A 20858-nucleotide genomic window follows, 5' to 3' on the forward strand; every position below is an offset into this window, starting at 1 on the left:
CATACACGGACAGGTTTCATTCCTGATTGGGGAACTAAGATCCCGCAGCTGTGCTGCCAAAAATTAAAAAGTAAAAATAAAATCAACATCTACAGTATTAGAAAAACAAAAACTGAAGTTGATTCAGTTCCATAGTCTTTGAGTCGCTATCCTGGTGTCTTGTATAATTATTACTCTAGGCCTTTCTCCCTATTTACTGGTTTTTAGACCAGAAGACATGGTTTTAATGTTTCATTCTTGTTTGTATCTTGATAGCTTACTTCAGCTAAAGCACTTACATGGCTTGATTTCTTTTACCACAGTCCTTTAGCTCCCTGTTCACTATTACTTTTTTTTTCCCCACTATTATTTTATGTTCAAGGTGGAGAATTTGCATGAACTATTCAACAGTATAATTTGGATTGTAAAGCACTACTCTGCTTCTTTCTCTTTTTTTGGCTTACTTGCTTTTAATCTTGACTTACTTTGTTATCTTTGTTTTCCTGGCTTCAGTGTCCAACCATTTTATTGTTATAGAGTTGCTCCATGTCTATGAAAGATGACTGCATCAGGTCAGAGTTTACAAAGGCCCTAATGATAGTATGTTTAGGTGGCAACACTGTGTTGGTTAACATGTCAGCATTTGTTTTGTTTTCCTGTTTTTAAGTGAGAGAGAGAGAGAGAGATTTAAATATGTAGTTTTTGTTGTGTTTTATTAAAAAAATTTTTTAATTCCAGGTTTATTAAGATATATTTGACATACAGCATTATATAAATTTAAGTTGGGATTATCATAATAAATTACTGAGCATTTATCATCTCATATACTGTGTGTGCTTAGTCACTTCAGTTGTGTCCAACTCTTTGTGACCCTATGGACTATAGCACACCAGGTTTCTCTGTCCATGGGATTCTCAGGCTAGAATACTAAAGTGGGTTGCCATGCCCTTCTCCATCTCATGTAGACACAAAGTTAAAGAAATAGAAAAAAAAATTATTTCTTGTTATGAGATCTATTAGGATTTGCTCTCTTAACAGCTTTAATATATAACATACAGTGTGAATTCTATTTACCATATTGTATAATACATTCCCAGTACTTACTTATAAGTTGAAGTCAGTACAGAGTTCCATTGATCTTGGTGATGTTTTTCAAATCATTTGTGAAGATGGTGGAATCTTTTTGTTTTCATCATGGCATGTTAATTTCAACACTAAAACTTTGATACATTTGTTAACATAAAAGAAATACCTGTCATCTACAGAATTTCCTTCACGCAACAAAGCTAAGTTTGGAAAGGGAGAGTGATATATAAATTAGTATTTCTTCTGTGTCTCCAGCTCCTTGGCCTTTCATTTTAGAAGAGGAACTCAAGTAGTATTTCCCATAATAAACAACTGACATAGATATCAGAGAAAGTAAATACATTCTAGTTGTATTCATATAAAGATTTTTTATGATCTGTTTTAGCATGTTACAGGCCTTAATTGCTATTTGAAAGTAAATCAACTAAAAGGTAGAAGTACCTGCAGAAAGCACCCTGTAATCCTATATCTGAATGGAGAGCTAATGAGTGACAAAGACTACACTTAGGTTATTTAGAAAGAACTCTATGTTAGAGATGCTACTGAACATTAGACAAGACCTAAATTTTCATTACAGCCATCAAACCACTGATCTTTAAGTAAATAGTTGCCTCAATAATTTCATCTGTAAAATGAAATCTAGTATTATTTTCTGGACTATTTTACCCAAGTCATGTAAATATTCTTTCTTTGGTTCTGCTGAATGTGCTAGCAAATCACTGAGACTCCCTAGGCTTTTTTTCTTTTTTCTCCTTTTCTCCCCCTTTTCCTATTTTTTATGAGGGGTTTGGACCAGAAGATCTTTAATGGTGTGTGTTAAGAAATTTTATTTTATGTTTTTAAAGAACAAGTTAAGCAGCTACTTGTATGGAGGTATTGAATGGACTAGATGAGTGCTTAGCCCAAGAATGTGTAAAGTGATATGGGATTCTTGAAGAAAATGAAATTTTAGTTGTGACTCATCATTAATAGCAGTGATGTGTTACACAAATGATTCTATCTCTTGAAATCTTTGTGTATATTAAATGTATTAAATTACTTAATTTTGGATGGTATTTATAATTAATAATTAGCAGATTTAGCTTATTATAAAATATTTTAGTAGATGAAAGTTACCAATCCCCAGAAAATACAGTAACTCAGCAAGACCACCCCAGTAAAGATTATTTGGCAATACAATGCTAAATCATTATGTCTTCCACCGTATCTTTTTACTATCAATATTTTTTCCTATTTAAATACTGTCAAAGAAGTAGGAAGAGTTTCCTTGACATGAATTTTTAAGTGAATTGTTTCCTTAAGAATAAAATCTCTCCAGTTATCTTTGGAATTGTTCAATTACGAATTTACTCTTCTTTTCCTTCAGTTAAATTTTATTTCAAGTAGCAGAATAAACTTTTGTTATATCCTCTTCTTATCTTTATATGGCTTCAAACTTTTCAAAATTTCTTTAAGATGGTTTTTTCAGCTTTGGCTTTCAAGTATACACAGATAATATTCAGTGGCTAGGAATTTAGAAATACTGTTTTGCTTCAAGATGTTTACCATCTTGAAAGTAAGGGTGGAAGACAAGTTTTTCCAGGGACAAGATAGGACGTGGTTTCTTTCTTTATGTTCATAATCTGCTGTAGGTGCAGTATCAAAGAAAATAAGTAGAACCAACCTAAAGAAGTGTAATAGGTACACAGTGTTGCTAATTCTGCATCTTTGCCATATTGAATAATAGTGGTCCTATGCAAATCAGTTGTAGTTTTTCTTATTTTTTAAATAGGTAATGCCTTTACGTGGTTCAAAATTCATAAAGTTTTAAAGTGTCCCATGGGCACCCAGTTTTCCTCTCTATTGGCAATCAGTGTTGTTCTTTCCTTCTATTCTTCTGGAGATATTTTATATAGATATGATGAAAAGTCACATATTGAAAGAAATACATACTCTAATGCTTAGTGCTTTGTATAATTCCTGACTTGAATAGAATTTTGGTTTTTACTGTACTAATTTTCTCTGTAGAGTTGATCATAGCTTTTAAGATTTATTATTTTTAACATTGGAATAAAAATTGAAGCACTTTTGCACTGAGTAAATTGGGCCCCTTGAATATATTGTAGTGATCTGTCACTGATTTTCCTCCCTAACCATAGAAAGTAAACTCTCTGACCTCTGTTGGCTTTTCTTAGACTGTATTCTACCAGCCAAATGAACTGTGAGGGAGGTTTTCCTAGAATAGTTGAACTAATGGAAACTGGGTATTTTGAATGTGGATATATTGGCACCCTCTGGTTCTTACTTCTGGAAATTAAGATTTGATATGGACTTATCTTAAAAGACAAAAATTTTGAAAAATCAGTTTGTTATCTATATTAAATCTTACAAAATAGAAATCTTCATAAAAAATTTTTTTTAACTTAAGCAGTATGTTGTGTGTCTTTCTAGATATTTCTGTACACCCAAGCATGTATATATCCTGTGTTTGTGGGCTGTATCTCTTTTTTATATGAATAGATTTGTTATCACATATACTGTTATGAAACTTTTTTCTTTTTAATATAATATTTTTTCTATCAATCCCTAAGATTTCTCACTCTTTTTCACAGGTTTCCTGTGTTCTGTAGAATTGATTACTCACATATTTATTCATAAACATTTGGGTTATTATAATTTTTAAATATTACAAATGGTGCTACACCAAATATTGTTATGCACATTTATTTATCTTTGCTACTTCTGTGAGTTTATCTATAGGGATAAATTCCTGGAAGTAGAATTGCTGGTTACCAGAGGGTCCACATCTAGAAATTTGATAGCTGCTGCTAAATTGTTCAAAAATGCTGAACCAATCTGCACTTCAATTAGCAATCGAGGTCTCCTGATTCTTAATTCTCATTAAAATGAGTTACATATCTTCTGTCTTCCTTCCTTCCTTTTTTTATAATTTAATTTTCTAATCTCTGATCATAGCCCCCATGTTTCTTTTATCTTAAAAAATCAGTGTTCCAAGTAGCCATATTAGCTGCTCATTAATTGCTCCCAAAGTTTTGGTGAACTATATAAAACACAGTTATAAAGTTACTTCCTGGAGAAGTATTCAGACATCATGTACAAATGCAAATTTTGAAATTTTTTGTTACTTTTTAAAAAATGCTTTTTAAAAAATCTAATATTTAGATAATGTTTATTAACTCCATTCTGAAGAGGAGATTGTGGCTTAACATCATAGAATTTTCATGAGTTATTTTATTTTTACATTGTTATGATTTTACAACATTTATGTTATATTTTATGACCCTATTTCTCAAATTTGTTTAATTGTATATTTAGGTGGATTCAGTGTTTACTTTACTAGTCTTTCATGTTATATAGATTCTGAAATCCTGATTTCCTGAACTTGACTCAAGTTTTGGCTAGCTGATATTGGTATTTTGTTTTGAATTTACTCTCCTCCACCAAAAAAAGGAGTTTACAGGTGCTTGCATTTTTAAGACTACTGTTTGTTGTATTTATAAATGAACTTGTGTGTGTGCATGCTCAGTCACTAAGTTGTGTCTGACTCTTTGTGACCCCATGGATTATTGCCCACCAGGCTTCTCTGTCCAATGGAATTTCCCAGGCAAGAATACTAGAGTGGGTTGCCATTTCCTCCTCCAGGGAATCTCTTCCCAATCCAGGGTTCATACTCGCGTCTTGTGTGTCTCCTGCATTGGCAGGCGAATTCTTTACCACTGAGCCACCATGTAGCCATATATAGAATTATTGAATCACTGGTTTTTTTCCTCTCAAAATTCTAAGCCCTCTTTTCTATTATCTTCTGGTACTAAATATTGCAAAAGCCTGCTAGAATATTCCCCAGTGTATGTAAGTGTGTGTAAGCGACTTCTTTTCTGCTTGGATTATTCATAAGATTCTTTCATTATATTAAACCTTTATGATTTCCCCAGGATGTATCCTAGTGTATATTATTTTATAATAGTTTTTCCTGGAAAACCGTGAATGCTTTCTATTTGAAGATTTTTGTTCATCCTCTTTCCTTTCTCCTTTTCTTTGTTTCTCCTCCTTATCATCCTTCTCCAGTTTTCCTCTAGTACAACCTTGAACATTTCTTTTTATATTCTTTTTTCTCCTGGGACATTTATTATCCATATATTGAATCTTATTTGTATTATTCTTATGTCTGATTCTTTTCGCTTCTTTTTTTTTCTCCCTCTGTATTCTTTCTTAATTGGGATCATCCATCAGGGCCCTATTTTTTCTGTAAAGTTGTTGCTGCTTCTAATGTGATTTTCATGGTTTCCTCACTACTTTGTATCTTCTGCTCTTCCAACTCACTTTTAAATTTCCTCTTGCTGTTATATCACTTCGTTCCATTATTTAAAGCATTTGTATTCCCTTTAATTTTTTGAAAGTGTAAAGGAATATTTGGCTTAAATTTTCTTTCTGTTTTTATAGGAACTTCTTAATATGTTCTGTGTTGGATACTTTGTGCTTATCTATTCATATTTGAATGGGACTTGTTTTTGTTGAAACTCATATGGGGATGAGAAAGGAAGAACAAGTGAACTTTAATAGTCAACTTCTTCATATCATATAGTTGTCTCAGAATATTTTCTCACTAAATCTTTGCCGTAGGAGCTTGCACCTTCTTAGGTAAGCATATCTTTCCGGGTAGGAGGTAGGAGTAACTTAGAGTGAAGATTTCTCTAGGCCACATTTCTTTTATTTGGGGATATAGTTGACCCTGGTCAGTGATTGCAGTGCTCCTTGCTGTTTCTTCAGCTATCTTCCTGTCTCATCTGCAAGAACTTTCTCCCTATCTGAAGTCTAGATCTAGAGAAAATACAGATATTCCGTCTCTCAGGTTCTTTCAAGTCTCCTGTTTTAGTTGAAGTGTGAGCACTAACTGCATTTATAATGGGAAGAGGAGGTACTACAGAACTATTTAATCATCTTACAATATTTTCCCTACTCTTTCTCTCAGTTTCTGATACTCACAGATCTTTCAATTTAATTACTTTCCTTGGTTAGATATTAAGATACTGCTCTTTTTTCCTGTGGTTTCAGTTGTATTTGGAGACAAAGGCATGAGTTCTAAACATTTAGCAGAATTATGTCTGCATATGTTAAGGTTTATGTTGAAATTATATTGGTAGAGACCATATTATCATGCTCTTAAAGAAATCATACTCTGTTCATGAGATTATGGTCTCTACAGATGGGAATCTTTTTAGTTGAAGATGCTGAGTTAACAAAGCCCAGCACCTGAAGTACCAGTCACAAGGTCTTCATGGCCAAATGTGATTTTCATTTTTGGAATAAGATCCGTGAGTTCTTCTTTTTCCTTTCACAGGACAAGCAGGAGGACATGAAGACTATTTTGGAGGGCATAGATCCGGCCAAGCATCAGGTGAGGGTGGCCTTTGATGCTTGTAAGCTACTACATAAAGAATAGATGACGTAGGTAACCAGAACTCTGGATATCTGAATTCCAGCCAAGAAGTTCCAGGACCCTGCTGGGTGACAAAGGAAATACTCTTTGATTGAAAAAGATTATGAAATTCCAATAAAAAGAGATTTATATTACTAGTAGTTTGCTTCCTTAGTATTCTTTTATGTGGTATTCCTAAAAAACCTCTTAGGTGAAAATAGTTTTTCCTATTCAGATAGTTCTTTTGCATTCTCCTTTATGGAGAGAGTTAAGATACCCCTCAGTCATAAAGCCCTTTGTATTCAACTTTGTTCAACAAAAGTCTGAAACTCAGATTTAGAGTGATACAGTGGATTATTTGTTATATAATCCTCAAACAACAAGAAAAAATAGTGACACATTTACTAGCTGATGCCCTAATTTCTGTAAAATTAAAATTTTCTTCTTAATAACCTCTCATGTAGCCTTATTCTAAAATTGTTGTTTATAAACAGACATTTCTTTTCTTTTGAAAAAAAAAAATGTGTGGAATTTTTGCCCTAATGGTTTTAAAAGTCAAGCAAATCTAATAAACATTATAATTCAGGGAGATTTGTTTATACTCAGGAGCAGTGCTTAATTTTAAATTAAGAATAAGTTGTGATTACATCACAGTTTAGGCCATCTAAAATAAAATTTTCAGTATCAAGCCACTTTTGATCATAATGCTTATTAAGGATCACCTTTATTGGCTTTGGAACAAGAAGTTGTTATATAGTCATTCTATTTGGAATAAAGTAAATAAATTTCTTTCACAAAATATTACACGAAAACGTAAACTTTTGCTCAGTTTATGTAGTAACTCTGGCTCCTGTCAAGAATGTAAAACTGAGTGTTAGTTCACATAAAGTTATTTCTTTCTCCCTGTATTTGTTAAAGGAAATGTGATTATAAATATATCTCTAGCTATAAGTCTTAAGACCTGGGATTTTTATTGTTATTATTTATTGGAAGATAATTTTTAAAATTAGGTTTGCAGCCCTCCTTTTAGAGGTTCAGATTCAGCAGATCTGAAATGGGAAGTCTGCACTTTAGATGATATACCAGGAGATTCTCATAAGTCCTTTATATTCCATACTTTGAGACACTGCTGTCTGTATTGTAGAGACTCTGCTGTCTATACTGTAGAGTCTGTAGATTATTCTGCATCATTGTTGAGTTCTGTTCTCATCTTTGCTTTATCATCATCATCCTTCCTCCATCCAAACTGAGTGAACTTGGTTTTGGTCTTCGTTACTTATATTTAGAAACTGAGCTAAATACAAACCCTAATATGGTGCCTCTTAATCTTTCTCCATCTCAGTTCTATTGAGGGATGTGAATCTGATCAGTAACAAATTGCTAAGGTAATGATTAATATACAGAGTATTGGGTTGGAAGAGCATATTCACTAAGGGAGATGTAAGAAGCCTTTAGTACATACATAGTATAAAACAGTTTCCTTCTCCACCCCTCTGATTCTGGTCCTTACCCCAAGACATTGTCCTCCTTCAACTCCAAGAAGCACTGCCTCTGTGATATAGTGACAATCTTTAACAAATACCTTGGGTTCCCCGGATTGTGGTTTTAAAGGAAATTGACTTATTTTAAAGAAAAAGAACCTTAATCTAAATTTTGTTACCTAAAGCCAAGTAGAAAAAACTTATACCTTTTTTCTCATAGTATTTATGCATCAGAACCAGAACTTTGCAGTACATTTTTTATGAACAAAAGTATAGCAGACTTGTAAGTTCTAATTATCTACATATCAATATATTTTAACTATTAGTGATTAGTTTACCTTAATAAACTAAATAGGACTCCCGGTTTTTAAATAACTTTTCATTAAGGAATAACATATACATATTTTAAGATTTTACTACTTAAAGCTGGAAAGCTTTTATCAATTTTTTCTTGATCTCTAAACTATCTGTGCAATACACAAAACTTATAATTTTTTTTTAAAGGCCAGGTTCTTTCCTTCTAGGTTATTGTATATTGAATGAATCCTGTCTCAAATTTGTTTAAATACAAATAATAAATAACTTCCCTTCGAGAGGGTAGTCTCTTAATATATTTTGAAACCTCTCTGTTCTGTCAAGTACATAGATACAGTAAATAAAATACGGGAGAGAAACAAACTAAACTAAAAATATGTAGCTATACTCAGAAACAAGGTTAAAGAACTCTGTGGCCTAAAAATGGACTCGATCTACAGTTGAAGCTATAGGCTCAAGGAGAACTAACCTAAAAAGTTGGGCACTGGGGGCTTGAATTTCGCCTTCTTTAAGGGAATAAGAACTGAATGTATCTCACATAGAGCAGGCCAGTAGATTTAGTCTACTTGATTGAAGCATGAAACTGGTACCTTATTATTACCCAGCCTATGAAGCAGGGTGGAAAAAAAACTCAAAGCAACTGCCCAGGATTACCGTTAGAAATTAGCAGATTGTTCTTCATAGAGGGAAGATGCAAAGACAGCAGTGTAGCTGAGAACTTAGAGGACGTAATTATTTGATATAGTAAGAAGAAAGAAGAACAGAAATAACTTCATGGGATAAGAAGCTTAAGTTGCCAGGTAAAGGTCTATTTCTGAAACAGACCAGACTAAGGTAACTTTCAGACCATCTGATGAGAAGGGCTAAGTTTATAAATGGAAATAAAAGAAAAAACCCTAACTCCCATGCAAAATGAACTTTTTCAAATAAGAAAAATTATAAAGCTCAAGAGCAAATCTACATCAAGAGAGAGAGTCAAAATGCAAGCAAACAGCAAACTGGGAGAATATAGGCCCAATAAAATTGAATAAAAGACTTTAATCAGATTTTAAACATGCTTAAGCTAGAACAATAGCCATAAAATAATGAGAGGCAGTGAAACAGGAACTGATAATTATGAATTAAGGTCAAGTAGATATGAAATACTTGAACTTTCAGGTAAAAAAAATTGTGGAAATAAAAATGTATAGGATAAACAGTATGTTGGACAGTTGAATAAGGAATTAATGAATCAAATGATAAATAAATACAATACAGCACAAAAATAAAGAGATGGAAAATATAAAAGAGAAATTGAGAGAAAGGAAATAGACTCTACCATATATATATATTTGAAGTTGCTGAAGGAGAAAATAGAAATAACAAGCAAAGACAATGCTTGAAGAGATAATGATGGAGAATTTTCTAGAATTGAAACCTGACGTGAGTCTTTGAAAAAAATTACTAAGAAATGCTTGAAGAGATACTGATGGAGAATTTTTCTAGAACTGAAGGCTGACAGGAATCCTTGGTTGAAAAAAATCACTAAGAAGAACAAATGAAACTGTAGAATTTTAAGGATAAAGAAAAAAAATCTTAAAAGCTATTACAGGAAAAATGAATTATTCTCGAAGAACAGTTACATTTTTGGCAATAGATCCTCATCAACAATAATAATTACAGAAAACAGCAGAGGGTAATATCCTCAAAATATCAGAAGATAATAACATGATACAGAATTCTGTACTCTGCTAGCATTCCAAAGAAGAAGACATACTTATATTTTCAGATGTAGATATTTTCAGATCTACAAAGAATAAAAGAGTTTACCACCTCAGACCCTTGCCAAAAGAAATACTAAAATATATGCACATCAGTAAGAAGAAAAAAGAACCCCGGAGGAAGGTGTGGGATGCAAGAAACCTTGGTAAGCACAGAAGCTGGTAAACTATAAATACAAATTTGTGAGTGTAAAACCTAAATTTTTATGCTTAAAAACAAAGTAATGCTAAAATCTAGACAGAAATAGTATGTAATTCAGCAGGATATGTTAGAAAGTTCAAAAACCATGTTAGAATTCTTGTGTTGTTCAGGAGAGAATAATCAGGTACTGAATAACTTTAAAGAATCTCTTTTTTTCTAAGAAAAATATATTATTAATCAGAACAAATACAAACCTGTTCAACTCATTTGTTAAAAGGGCAGAGAATTTTGAATTAGATTCAAAATCAAAATCTAGCGAGTTCTGTTTTCAGGGGAAAGAACTAAAGCAAAATAACAGGGAAAGATTGACAAAATAATGGAAAACGTTATGTAAGACAGTATTAATATCAAAATGGAATTTTAAGCCAAAATTATTCTTAGAGATAAATAAATGCTTCCCCCATTAGTATAACAATCAGTCACTTATCAGTATCTAACATCTACCCTCCAATTAAAATAGAAAATTACAGTTACAAGAAAATTAGTTCTACATTTCTACTCATAGGATTTTTTTCCCACACTTCTCCATGAAACTGACAGATAAAACAATTGGTAAGAATAGAAAAATCAAGTTTGTTTTTAAAGAGAGCTATAATTTTGTTTCCGATAAATATGGAATATGTTATTTTCCAATGCATTGAATATAAAAATGATACATGATAGGCCACAAAAAATGTTTTTAAAACAAACTTCTTCATCCTATGAACTACATTCTCTGATCTTTTGTAGTTTTAAAATTACAAATTGACAATAAAACTTTTAAAAAAAAATCCCGTACACTTAGAAAATGAGGAAAAATACTTTTACATGATTCATGAGTTTAAAAGGCAATCACAGTAAAAACTACAAACTAGTTGTTATCACCAAAACTACACATTAAAACTTGGGAGAGAGGATACAGCTAAAGTGGACCCTAGAAGGAAAATTGTATGTGTGTATGTATGTCTGTAATGAAAGGAAGTGAAACTACTCAAAGAACAGCAGCACAAAGAAGGAAGGACATACGGTTAAAAAAAGTTAATATTGAGTAGTAAACAAAAAAAGTTTAAAAAATAGGGGTAAACAGCAAAATAAAAGATGATTTTTAAAAAATTCTTAAATAGATAAAATAAGACCAGCTTTTTTCAAAGGGGCAAAAGGCACAGATCCATGGTATAAACTTAAGCGGAGTTTTAACTTTAATATAGTAGAGAACTAAATTTATAGGGCAGTATAAACAATCAGTTTGAATACTTAGATGAAGTAAATTAACATTGATTTTTTCTATAAATTGTCAAAAATGATTCCAGGAAATTCCCTGGTGATCAAGTGGTTAGGACTTTGCACTTTCACTGCTGAGTTCCCAGGTTCAGTCCTTGGTTGATGAACTAGGATCGCGCAAGCTACATTGTGCAGCGCAAAAAAAGGAAGTTCTAGAATCACATACCTCAATAAAACAAATTGAGTCAATAGTTCAAAACCACTCATCTCCTAAAAGCGTAAGAGCATCCCAGAAGGATTTATCAGTGAGCTTTACCAAATGTTCAAAGAATAGATAATCCCTTAATTTTTCTAGTTACTCTTCAAAAAAGAGAAAAGTTAAACTGCACAATACCTAACTTTGTAGAGGAAGAAAAGTTAAACTGCACAATACCTAACTTTGTAGAGGAAGAAAAGTTAAACTGCACAATACCTAACTTTGTAGCCTTGAAAAGTAATTTTGTAGCTTTAAAAAGTAATTTTGTATATTTATGCAGGGAAAAATCATGATTTTTTTTCTAAAATTTTATTGATACTGAACAAATATTGGCTGAAATAATAAACCCAACATTCATAAGTGAATAGTAGTACTATTCATTAAGTAGCCAGCAGACCTTCTAACAACATGGGGGTTAGGGATGCCCACCTGTGTAGTGGAAAATTTGCATGTAACTTTACCCATGTTGTCCTGGGTTCTGCATCCCTGTGATCAACCAACCACAGATCATGTAGTGTAGTACTTAGTTATCAACATATAAATGGACCCACACAGTTCAAGCCCCATGTTATTCAAGGGTCAACTTTACAAACAAATTTGATTCCTATCCTAAAAGAAGGACTTAGTGATCAGATATTTTGGGTCAAGTGATATATGTTGTGGAATATACATTTTTAATTTTAGGACAAGAAATGTAAATCCATTATAAAATTGCAGGATCGTCTTATCAGCTGTTTCCTCAAACATAATTATTCAAAACCAAAGGAATGAATGTATATTTATAGGGAGGAAAATAGGAAGCTTTTAACACCTTTTATTTCCAAAATTTTATTAGTATGTTGAATTTTGAAATTTCAAAATTGAGGTGAGGCTCTTGGGATTATACTCTTTGATTTCTTATTTTTAACAGCTATGGGAATATTTTAAATATACAGAATTAACAGTTAATTAAAAGTTTGTTCTAAACAGGGCTTTCAGAATCTTTTGTCTTTGTCACTATTCATGGGATCTAGTTGCATTGATGGGTGTCACTGCCAGGCTTAAGAGATAAGAAAGCCAAAAAAAAGGAAAAATGACACTAGTGTTGCCCACCCATGATCTAGTAATAATGTATCATCTGATGTAGATAATCAATTTCTTAATCTAATTTTAGCTACTACTTATAGTTTATTGTTAACTTCTCTTTCTCTTATTTACCTAGTAGAAAATTTAAACTTCAACCTTCATTTCTGTGAGAGGGAAGATTTGAGAGGTCAGTTATGCTTAGGTACCTTCTTGGTAAACAGTATTCAAGTACTTAATTGTTTTAGATATTAGGTATATAATGGTAAACAGAAATGGACATGATTGCTGTTCTTATGAAGCTTGCATTTTAGTGGTAGACATGTTACCCAAATAGTTACACAAACTAATATGTGTTTGGAACTTATGAAGAAGCAATTCATAGAACTCTTTATAAGTTGATAGTAGGAAAATTGATCTAGTCAGAAAGGTTCAGGATGATCCTCTCTGAGGAAATAACGCTTGAAACAAGGATGAAAAGGAGCTAACAAAGCAGTGTTACCAGGAAGAGATAGCAGCTTAAGGAAAAGGGCCCTGAGACAGAGGGTAAATAGCAGTTGTTAAAGGAGCAATTTCTTTTCCAATGTTTAGCTGATAGAATTCCAGTGTATATTGTATTGATATGACTTTCTGTGTCTTTCTGAGTATGCTCTTCATGATGTGTATTCTGTTTTGTTTGAACTTAATGGCCAGAATATTACATTTATCTACATTTGAATTTTAAGTTCAAAATCCATTCTAAAACCACATTATTTTGGCATTGTCTATAGTTATTCATTCTTCGTGTGTGTGTGTGTGTGTGTGTGTGTGTGTGTGTGTGTGTGTGTGTGTTAGTCGCTCAGTCATGTCCAACTCTTTGCAACACCATGGACTGCAGCCCTCCAGGCTCCTCTGTCCATGGGCCCTTAGAGTTAATAAAGAATGGTTGGAAGCTGTTTTATCATTCATTCTTCTTGCTGGTAAACTTTCTAGGAAGAACACTATCTTTCTACTATTGTAAGACTGCTTCTTTTGTCTTGACTGTTCAAGCATTTAATTTTACTCTAAAAAATTCTGCTCATTTGTGTTTTTCTTTTTCCTTTTCCCTTTACTCCTGAAATACCACAGTTTTTCTTCAGACTGGTTTCTCACCTGTGATAGAACTCTTACTGGCTTCTGATATGTTGTTGTCCTCATAACCACCTTGTAAAATTAAGGTTCCTTTTTCAGAGTTCAGATGAATAATTAGGGAAACTTAGTATTAGAAAAAAATGCAGTTATTTCTCTTTGGGGACCAAACTAAACATAAGTCTGATTTTTAATGGTTACTGTTTGGTGTGCAAAACTGAACTTGCTCTTAGAAAGTTACACCAACTAGTGTGGACTGAAATTAATCCTGTATTTTCAAGGAATTGAGGTAGGTAGCCTAAGTGATTGCATTGAGTAAGTATTAAATCTTCATTATTTCTTAGGTCGTTGCTACTAAGTGTTTAAAACAGATGGTTAATGAATTGGCACTAACGGATTATTTTATGTTTCTTTAGGAACATGAATCTGAAGGTGGAAGAACACCTTTAATGAAAGCTGCAAGAGCTGGTCATTTGTGTACCGTGCAGTTTCTTATTAGCAAAGGTAAAGAAAGTACAAATGAGAATTTTCAAGAAGATGCAACTTCTGTAAAAAGTTCCTAAACTGTTGCAATTCATGTTAAAACTACTTTACCTGTAGTCTGAGTATTGTATTCTAGTCTTTTATTGCTGTATATTCTTAGGAAGCAGAGTTCATAAGGTACTTTGCTGGAATCTTTATTAGTTTCAAGTTTGAGTTTTCATCAACCAAACAGTATATACTTACTCCCAAAAGTTGGAAAAGTCAAATGTGAAATGTCCAGCTATATATAGTAGATACAGTATTGTTCAGCACTTAGGGCAGTTCTGCTGGAAATAGGGAAGGATAGAGGGGGGAAAGTCTACTACCAATGTTTATGGTACAGTTAAGTCAGCCGTATTAACAACTTAAAAATAATCTCATGTTGCTAATGTAAGGATGTTTATTGGTGTACCTTGCCTTTCCCAAATGTACTTCCCACCCCCCAAAATGTACTTTAATGTAAGTTAGGATTAGGTTCAGCTGGGTAGTTTTGAAAATTAAATAAATAATAGTTTTCCATAGGTTTATTTTTCTTTCATAAAATAAATCTGGTATTAAGGAAGAAGGAAGACCAAACATTGCTGTAGTCTTAACTATCTAATTGGATCCATTTGGGATTTTAAAAGGTAGTTGAACTAAAAATAATGTCTTTTTTTCCTGGGGATCAAAATTAATTTACCAAAAAAAGAGGCTAAGAAAAGATTTTGCATTTAGACTTTTTTTAGGTTATATTGTACAGAGCTATTGAACAACTTACTAAATTGCCTTTCAATATATTCAGATGATCTTATGTCTTCTCTTCATATCCAGGTCTCTAACTCTTAAAATACACAATATGAAGAATTATATTTCTCTTAAATATTGTTTCAAAAGTTCTCTACCTTGAGACCTGGCTATACTGCCACATTTTAGAAGTAGATCAAAAATGTCTTTAGAGTTACATACAATGGTATTATTTGGTGCTCGTATATATATTAAACTATATATATTTATTAATCTAGATTTTTCATCTTAGAAGTGGTATTGAATGAATGGACTGCAACAATGTAGATGAGTCTCACAAATATTATATTGAGTGAAAGAAGCCAGGCACAAAAAGAGTTCACTATATGATTCCATTCATATAGAGTTCAAAACCTAAAATCAGTTTGGAAGTCAGGATAGTACTTATCATTGGAGGTGTGGGTAGTGACTGAAAGAGTATACAAAGTGGCTCTTCTTCAATGTGGATAATCTGTTTCTTGATTTGGGTGCTGGTTACACAAGTGTGTTTACTTTGAGAAATATTTCATACTATACACCTATGATATTTGTACTTTTTTATGTTTATGTTGTACTAAAGAAATGTTTCAAAAACCATATTGTCTGAGCTGGCTTTGCTAAGATTGCTTTTTATTTTTCTTTGAAGGTGCTAATGTGAATAGGGCTACAGCCAATAATGATCATACAGTAGTGTCACTGGCATGTGCAGGGGGTCACCTGGCAGTGGTGGAGCTACTCTTGGCTCATGGGGCTGACCCTACTCATCGTCTCAAGGTATTCTACTTCAAAATAAGGAAATTATATATCATTATTAAAATATATTTCAGATATGTTAGTGCTTAATATTATTAATATTCATTACTGTTTAAATAAGTTTTGATTTTATATGAGCTAAGAAACTAAATGTGTTTAGTAATCGTGTTATTAAAAGAAATTGACAAATAATTAATTACAATATCAATTTTTCTCAGGATGGCTCAACAATGCTCATTGAAGCTGCAAAAGGTGGTCATACTAATGTTGTTTCTTATCTTTTGGATTATCCAAACAATGTTCTGTCAGTTCCTACCACAGATGTGTCTCAGCTTACCCCACCTTCTCAAGATCAATCTCAGGTAATATAAAATAGAACTTAAACTTATAAATATTCTTCAAATTGGAAATTTTTGTTTAAAATTAGTCTTAGATAAAATGGGCTTATTTCTCTTTTAAAATTTGAATAAATCTTGTCCTAAATTCTTTTGAACTTTTCTTGAAAAGTACATGGAAATTTTTAAATTGTCTTTATTTACTGAAAATAGTGTTTAGTTCTTAAAAAAAAAACCAAAAACGCACACTTGATACCATATAAGTATTCCAAATTGTCCTTTTATTCAGCTAGGTCTTTAGGGTTGTTAAACAAGAGAAAGCTCTTCCCTTAGTACCTCCCAAAAGTGTTAATTATCCTAGTTGTTTTTATTCAGTTGTTAAGTCGTGTCCAACTCTTTGCGACCCCATAAGCTGTAGCATGCCAGACTCCTCTGTCCTCCACTGTCTCCTGGAGTTTGCTCAAACTTATGTCCATTGCGTTGGTGATGCTATCTAACCATCTTATCCTGTGCCGCCCGCTTCTCCTTTGCCTTCACTCTTTCCTAGCATCAGGATTTTTTCCAATGAGTCGGCTCTTCACATCAGGTGGCCAAAGTCTTTTTCAGCTTCAGCAGCAGTCCTTCCAATGAATATTCAAGGTTGATTTCCTTTAAGATTGACTGGCTTGATCTCTTTGTAGTCCAAAGGACTCTTTAAGAGATATCCTGGAAATACCTTTTCTAGAGATATCCTAGAGATAGCTACTCTTGTCAGTGAGGAAAGTGTGAGTGATATTTGCACCAAAAATTCTTTAATTTTTAAACCTACCTGAAAATACAGAGAGAATGTAGAGAGTATAATAAGTATACAAAGTTGAGTGACGTCTTAAGTTGTTTTCTACAATGGTATCCTGAGAACTGCTAAAATACACTAATTTGGGAAATATGTTGGATTTTTTTCTTTTGTCCTATAGAATTTGAACAAGGGTAAATTGATCAGTTGAATATGTTACTTTTACTCCTAGCTATAATTGAAACCAGCAAGACTTGCTCCTTAACAAGAGAGTGATACTAATTCCATTTAGCTTAAATCATGGACTATGTGTAAATTGCCTAAATTTGCCCTATCAGTATTGTCAGAAATTATTGCTTGGTAAACAATGCTGCTGCTCCTTCTTTTTCATCTTCTTTCACTCTTCTTTTAAAGAAACAAAAAAGTTAATTAAGTGGTATATGAAGAAAATCTTAAACAAAATCTCTGTTTCATTTGGTGGTATACGAAGAAAATCTAAACAAGATCTGTTTCATTCATGGACGTTTGTTTTATTCTTTGGTCTGAGATCATTTTTTTCTGAGTTGATTTTTTAGGTTCCACGTGTGCCAATGCATACTCTCGCCATGGTTGTACCTCCTCAGGAGCCTGACAGAACTTTACAGGAGAACTCTCCTGCCGTTTTAGGAGTACAAAAAGGTTAGTTCTTGAATTATTTTCCTTAAAATGGGCATTTTTATCACCTAATGTGTGAATTCATAAAGATACTTTCATGGTACACAGTTACTGTATATCTAGAATTGAGGTAGGTAATTCTGACAAATGCTAATCATCTTATATACCATTTAAAATAGAAAAGTCAGAAGTACTAGGAAAATGATTTATTAAAGTGGTAACATACTTCTAGGTGTAGTTTTCATCTGGCACTGCCAAAAATAAGCATATACCAAGTACTTCATTATATTAAAGTAGCAAAAATGTTATCAGGCATTCATTTTTCATTTTACAATGCTTTAGCTAAATAATACTATAATATGAAGAATGAAAATATGTGTTTGCTGTCAGTCAAGTCCTATTATTGTTGATGCAATTCAGTGAGTGTCAATTAAAGAATTATATTTAGTTTCTTTCATGAAATCCATTTTACTGAATGGATTAACATCTGTTAGTATGTGAACATAGACAAACAACTATTAAAAAGTATATGAGTAACAGTCAAGTGGAATATTAAGGAGGACAATACACTGTTTAAAGGACTCAAGTTTATGAGCTCTGTTGTTTTTCTGCTATATTTTCATTTGTAGATATAAAGTACCTACACTTGATAATCATGTATGGTTGTCATATCTGAGCTCTCTGAAATAAATAGGTAGTATGTAAAGTATTAAAAACTATTACAGATAAAACCAACTTATAAGCACATTTCATTCATTATATGACAAGTTGTAGATGTTTGAAATCATAATCAAGTGTGTAAGTATGTTTTAGTATCTTTAATACAACTTTTTTAAAAAATATAGCTTTAAGTAAAGTTGATAAGGAGTGACTGTACAACACCAAACAGAAGCTTCTTTCAAATTAATGTCAGTTTTAGTAATTTAGAGTATTGAGTGCCTTTACCAAGGATTACTTCATTTCTAAACTGTTAATTTCAAAAATAAAAAACCTGTAGTCTCTCTGACTTAAGCTAATTCTAGCAGTTTTCCATTGGCTTCCAAGCTATTCTAACTCAGAAAATGAAGACTGCTATTTTTAGTCTTAAGAAATAAAAAGCAAATTAAGCATGTACTTGTTAAGAATCTGAGGATCCTAACCAACTAATAGACTTTAGTAAAGTATTTCAACCTAAAAGCCTCAGTTTTTGTTGTTTTTTTGTTTGACTGTATCCTATAGAGGACTGTAGTAACTTTGACTAGGGAAATTCAGTACCAAGTAAGAAATAATTGAAAAAGTATTTATTGACACAGAGCCACAGAATAACCAAGAAATGAGCTAGGAAGGACACAGTATGTACAGAAAGGAAGTAAGACATTTTTAATTTAGATCTACTATGTAAGTCAACTGAAATGTTTGGGACATGATTTTTAAGTTGATACTCAAGTGAGTAATCGTATTTTTGCTTACTGAAATATCTTCTTATACTTAGTATCTACTTATTTTCTTCACTTTGATGTTTTATTATTTACTGAATAGTATTAAACTGAACATACCTTTTACAGAATCTTTCATTTTACTAAATTATTAGGGAAGGAAAAAATTAACACTTGTATCTAGACAGTTGGCACTTGCTGTTGCCAGATACCAAGCGGTATTGCCAACCCCAACATTTTTTTTGCAGGATGAAGGTGTAATAATGCATTGTGTTTGAGTGCATCATAGAATATTATATGACTATAAATTAGGAAAAATAAATTGATGATGTAAAAGTACACCTGTGTGGATAGAAAAAGCTATCTTAAATTATTAAAGATATATTATTTTCTTCTTAATTTTCCTGCCTAAAATTTCTCACTTATGTCTCTGGAGAAGTTCCTTTGAGTGATGAATTTGCTGTTTGGTCCTTTTTGTTTTTTCTAAGTCCATAGATATCTGCATTGCATATGTAACTAGGGTTGGAGAGAGGATTCTTATTCTCTAGGACTCTTTTCCTCTTAGCAATTATCTTTTCAAGTTTATAACATTTTATTCCTATCTCAAGTTTTTATGCCTATTTGCATCCTTTTAAAATGGATTCATGCCTGGAAGTCTTACCCAGGTGTTTTTTTATATATTCTACTCAAACATTCTTCTTTCATGTGCACCATTCGTCCAGGCTCCATCCATCTTGACTATAGTCTCCTGGTTTAGGCAACTAATTTCAGTTGTCCATTGTTAGTTCTCAAAGATTTGAGATCCTAGCTGACATTGATAAAGGCCTCATAAACACCTTTATTAAAAAAAAAAAAAATGAAGCTGGGTAAGAGTGATATACTCAGTTTCCTAGCATTGCTTTGCTTTGCTTTATCATCTATAGTTATGAGTACACTTGGGAGAGGATACATAAGTAATATCAAACCTTTGTCTTTCCGTATTTAATTTTTAAATAAATTTATTTGCTTATTTATTTATTTTTGGCAGCACTGGGTCTTCATTGCTGCACATGGGTTTCTTTAGTTGTGGTGAATAGGGGCTGCTCTCTAGTTGCAGTGTGCGGGCTTCTCATTGCAGTGGCTTCTCTTGTGATACACAAGGCTTAGTTGCCCTGTGGCATTGGGATCTTAGTTCCCCAAATAGGAATCAACCCATATTCCCTGCATTGACAGGCAAATTCTTAACCACTGGACCATCAGGGAACATTGCTTCCTAGGGACCACCACCACCCAAATTTAATTTTGTAAAGAAATTTGTTGACTGAAGCCACTTCTTGCATGTAATTTATTTGTAGTAACTGACTCTACTGAGATCCTAAATTATGAGTCTGATTATTCTATGCAGTTGTATAGCTTAGAACTAACTAATCTATTGCAAAACATTAAAATGATATCAAGATAAAAAATATACTTCTTTAGTGTGCACCTCAACCCCTCTTGAGGAGTCATTTCTTTTCCCTGAATTCCTGTGGTACTTTATTGGATCTTCCTTCTGTCTGTGGTCACTCCTGCACCTTCACTTCCCCTTTGAACTTCAAGTATGGAAGGTTGGGTTAATCATACTTAATTCCTGGACTTTGTCATCATGGTTCCTGTCTTGTTTCACTTTATTCCTTTTTATCCCTCTCTCCATACCCATACGTATTTCCCTTTAGGCAGTCATTCTAATGTGTTTAATTTGTAGATTTTTTTGTTCTTACAGGTTCTTATAAGATGTTCACTTCTTTATGTATATTTTAATC

At 32.6% G+C, this 20858-nt stretch overlaps 1 protein-coding gene across 4 annotated transcripts in view; it reads left to right on the forward strand.

The window, feature by feature from the left end:
• Positions 1-20858, forward strand: part of ANKHD1 (ankyrin repeat and KH domain containing 1) — a 107219-nt gene that overhangs the window by 52522 nt on the left and 33839 nt on the right. For 2 of the 4 annotated variants that reach the window (XM_020880637.2, XM_020880636.2), the window contains exons 11-14: positions 14281-14368; positions 15795-15922; positions 16120-16263; positions 17584-17686. In XM_020880637.2, the coding sequence (XP_020736296.1) occupies positions 14281-14368; positions 15795-15922; positions 16120-16263; positions 17584-17686 (463 nt within the window). Of the gene's footprint in view, positions 1-6403; positions 6643-14280; positions 14369-15794; positions 15923-16119; positions 16264-17583; positions 17687-20858 lie in introns of those variants that run through there. The other 2 variants (XM_020880634.2, XM_020880638.2) reach the window with 2 other exon arrangements.

The sequence above is a fragment of the Odocoileus virginianus genome, chromosome 3, assembly GCF_023699985.2.
Source record: "Odocoileus virginianus isolate 20LAN1187 ecotype Illinois chromosome 3, Ovbor_1.2, whole genome shotgun sequence".
NCBI lineage: Eukaryota > Metazoa > Chordata > Mammalia > Artiodactyla > Cervidae > Odocoileus > Odocoileus virginianus.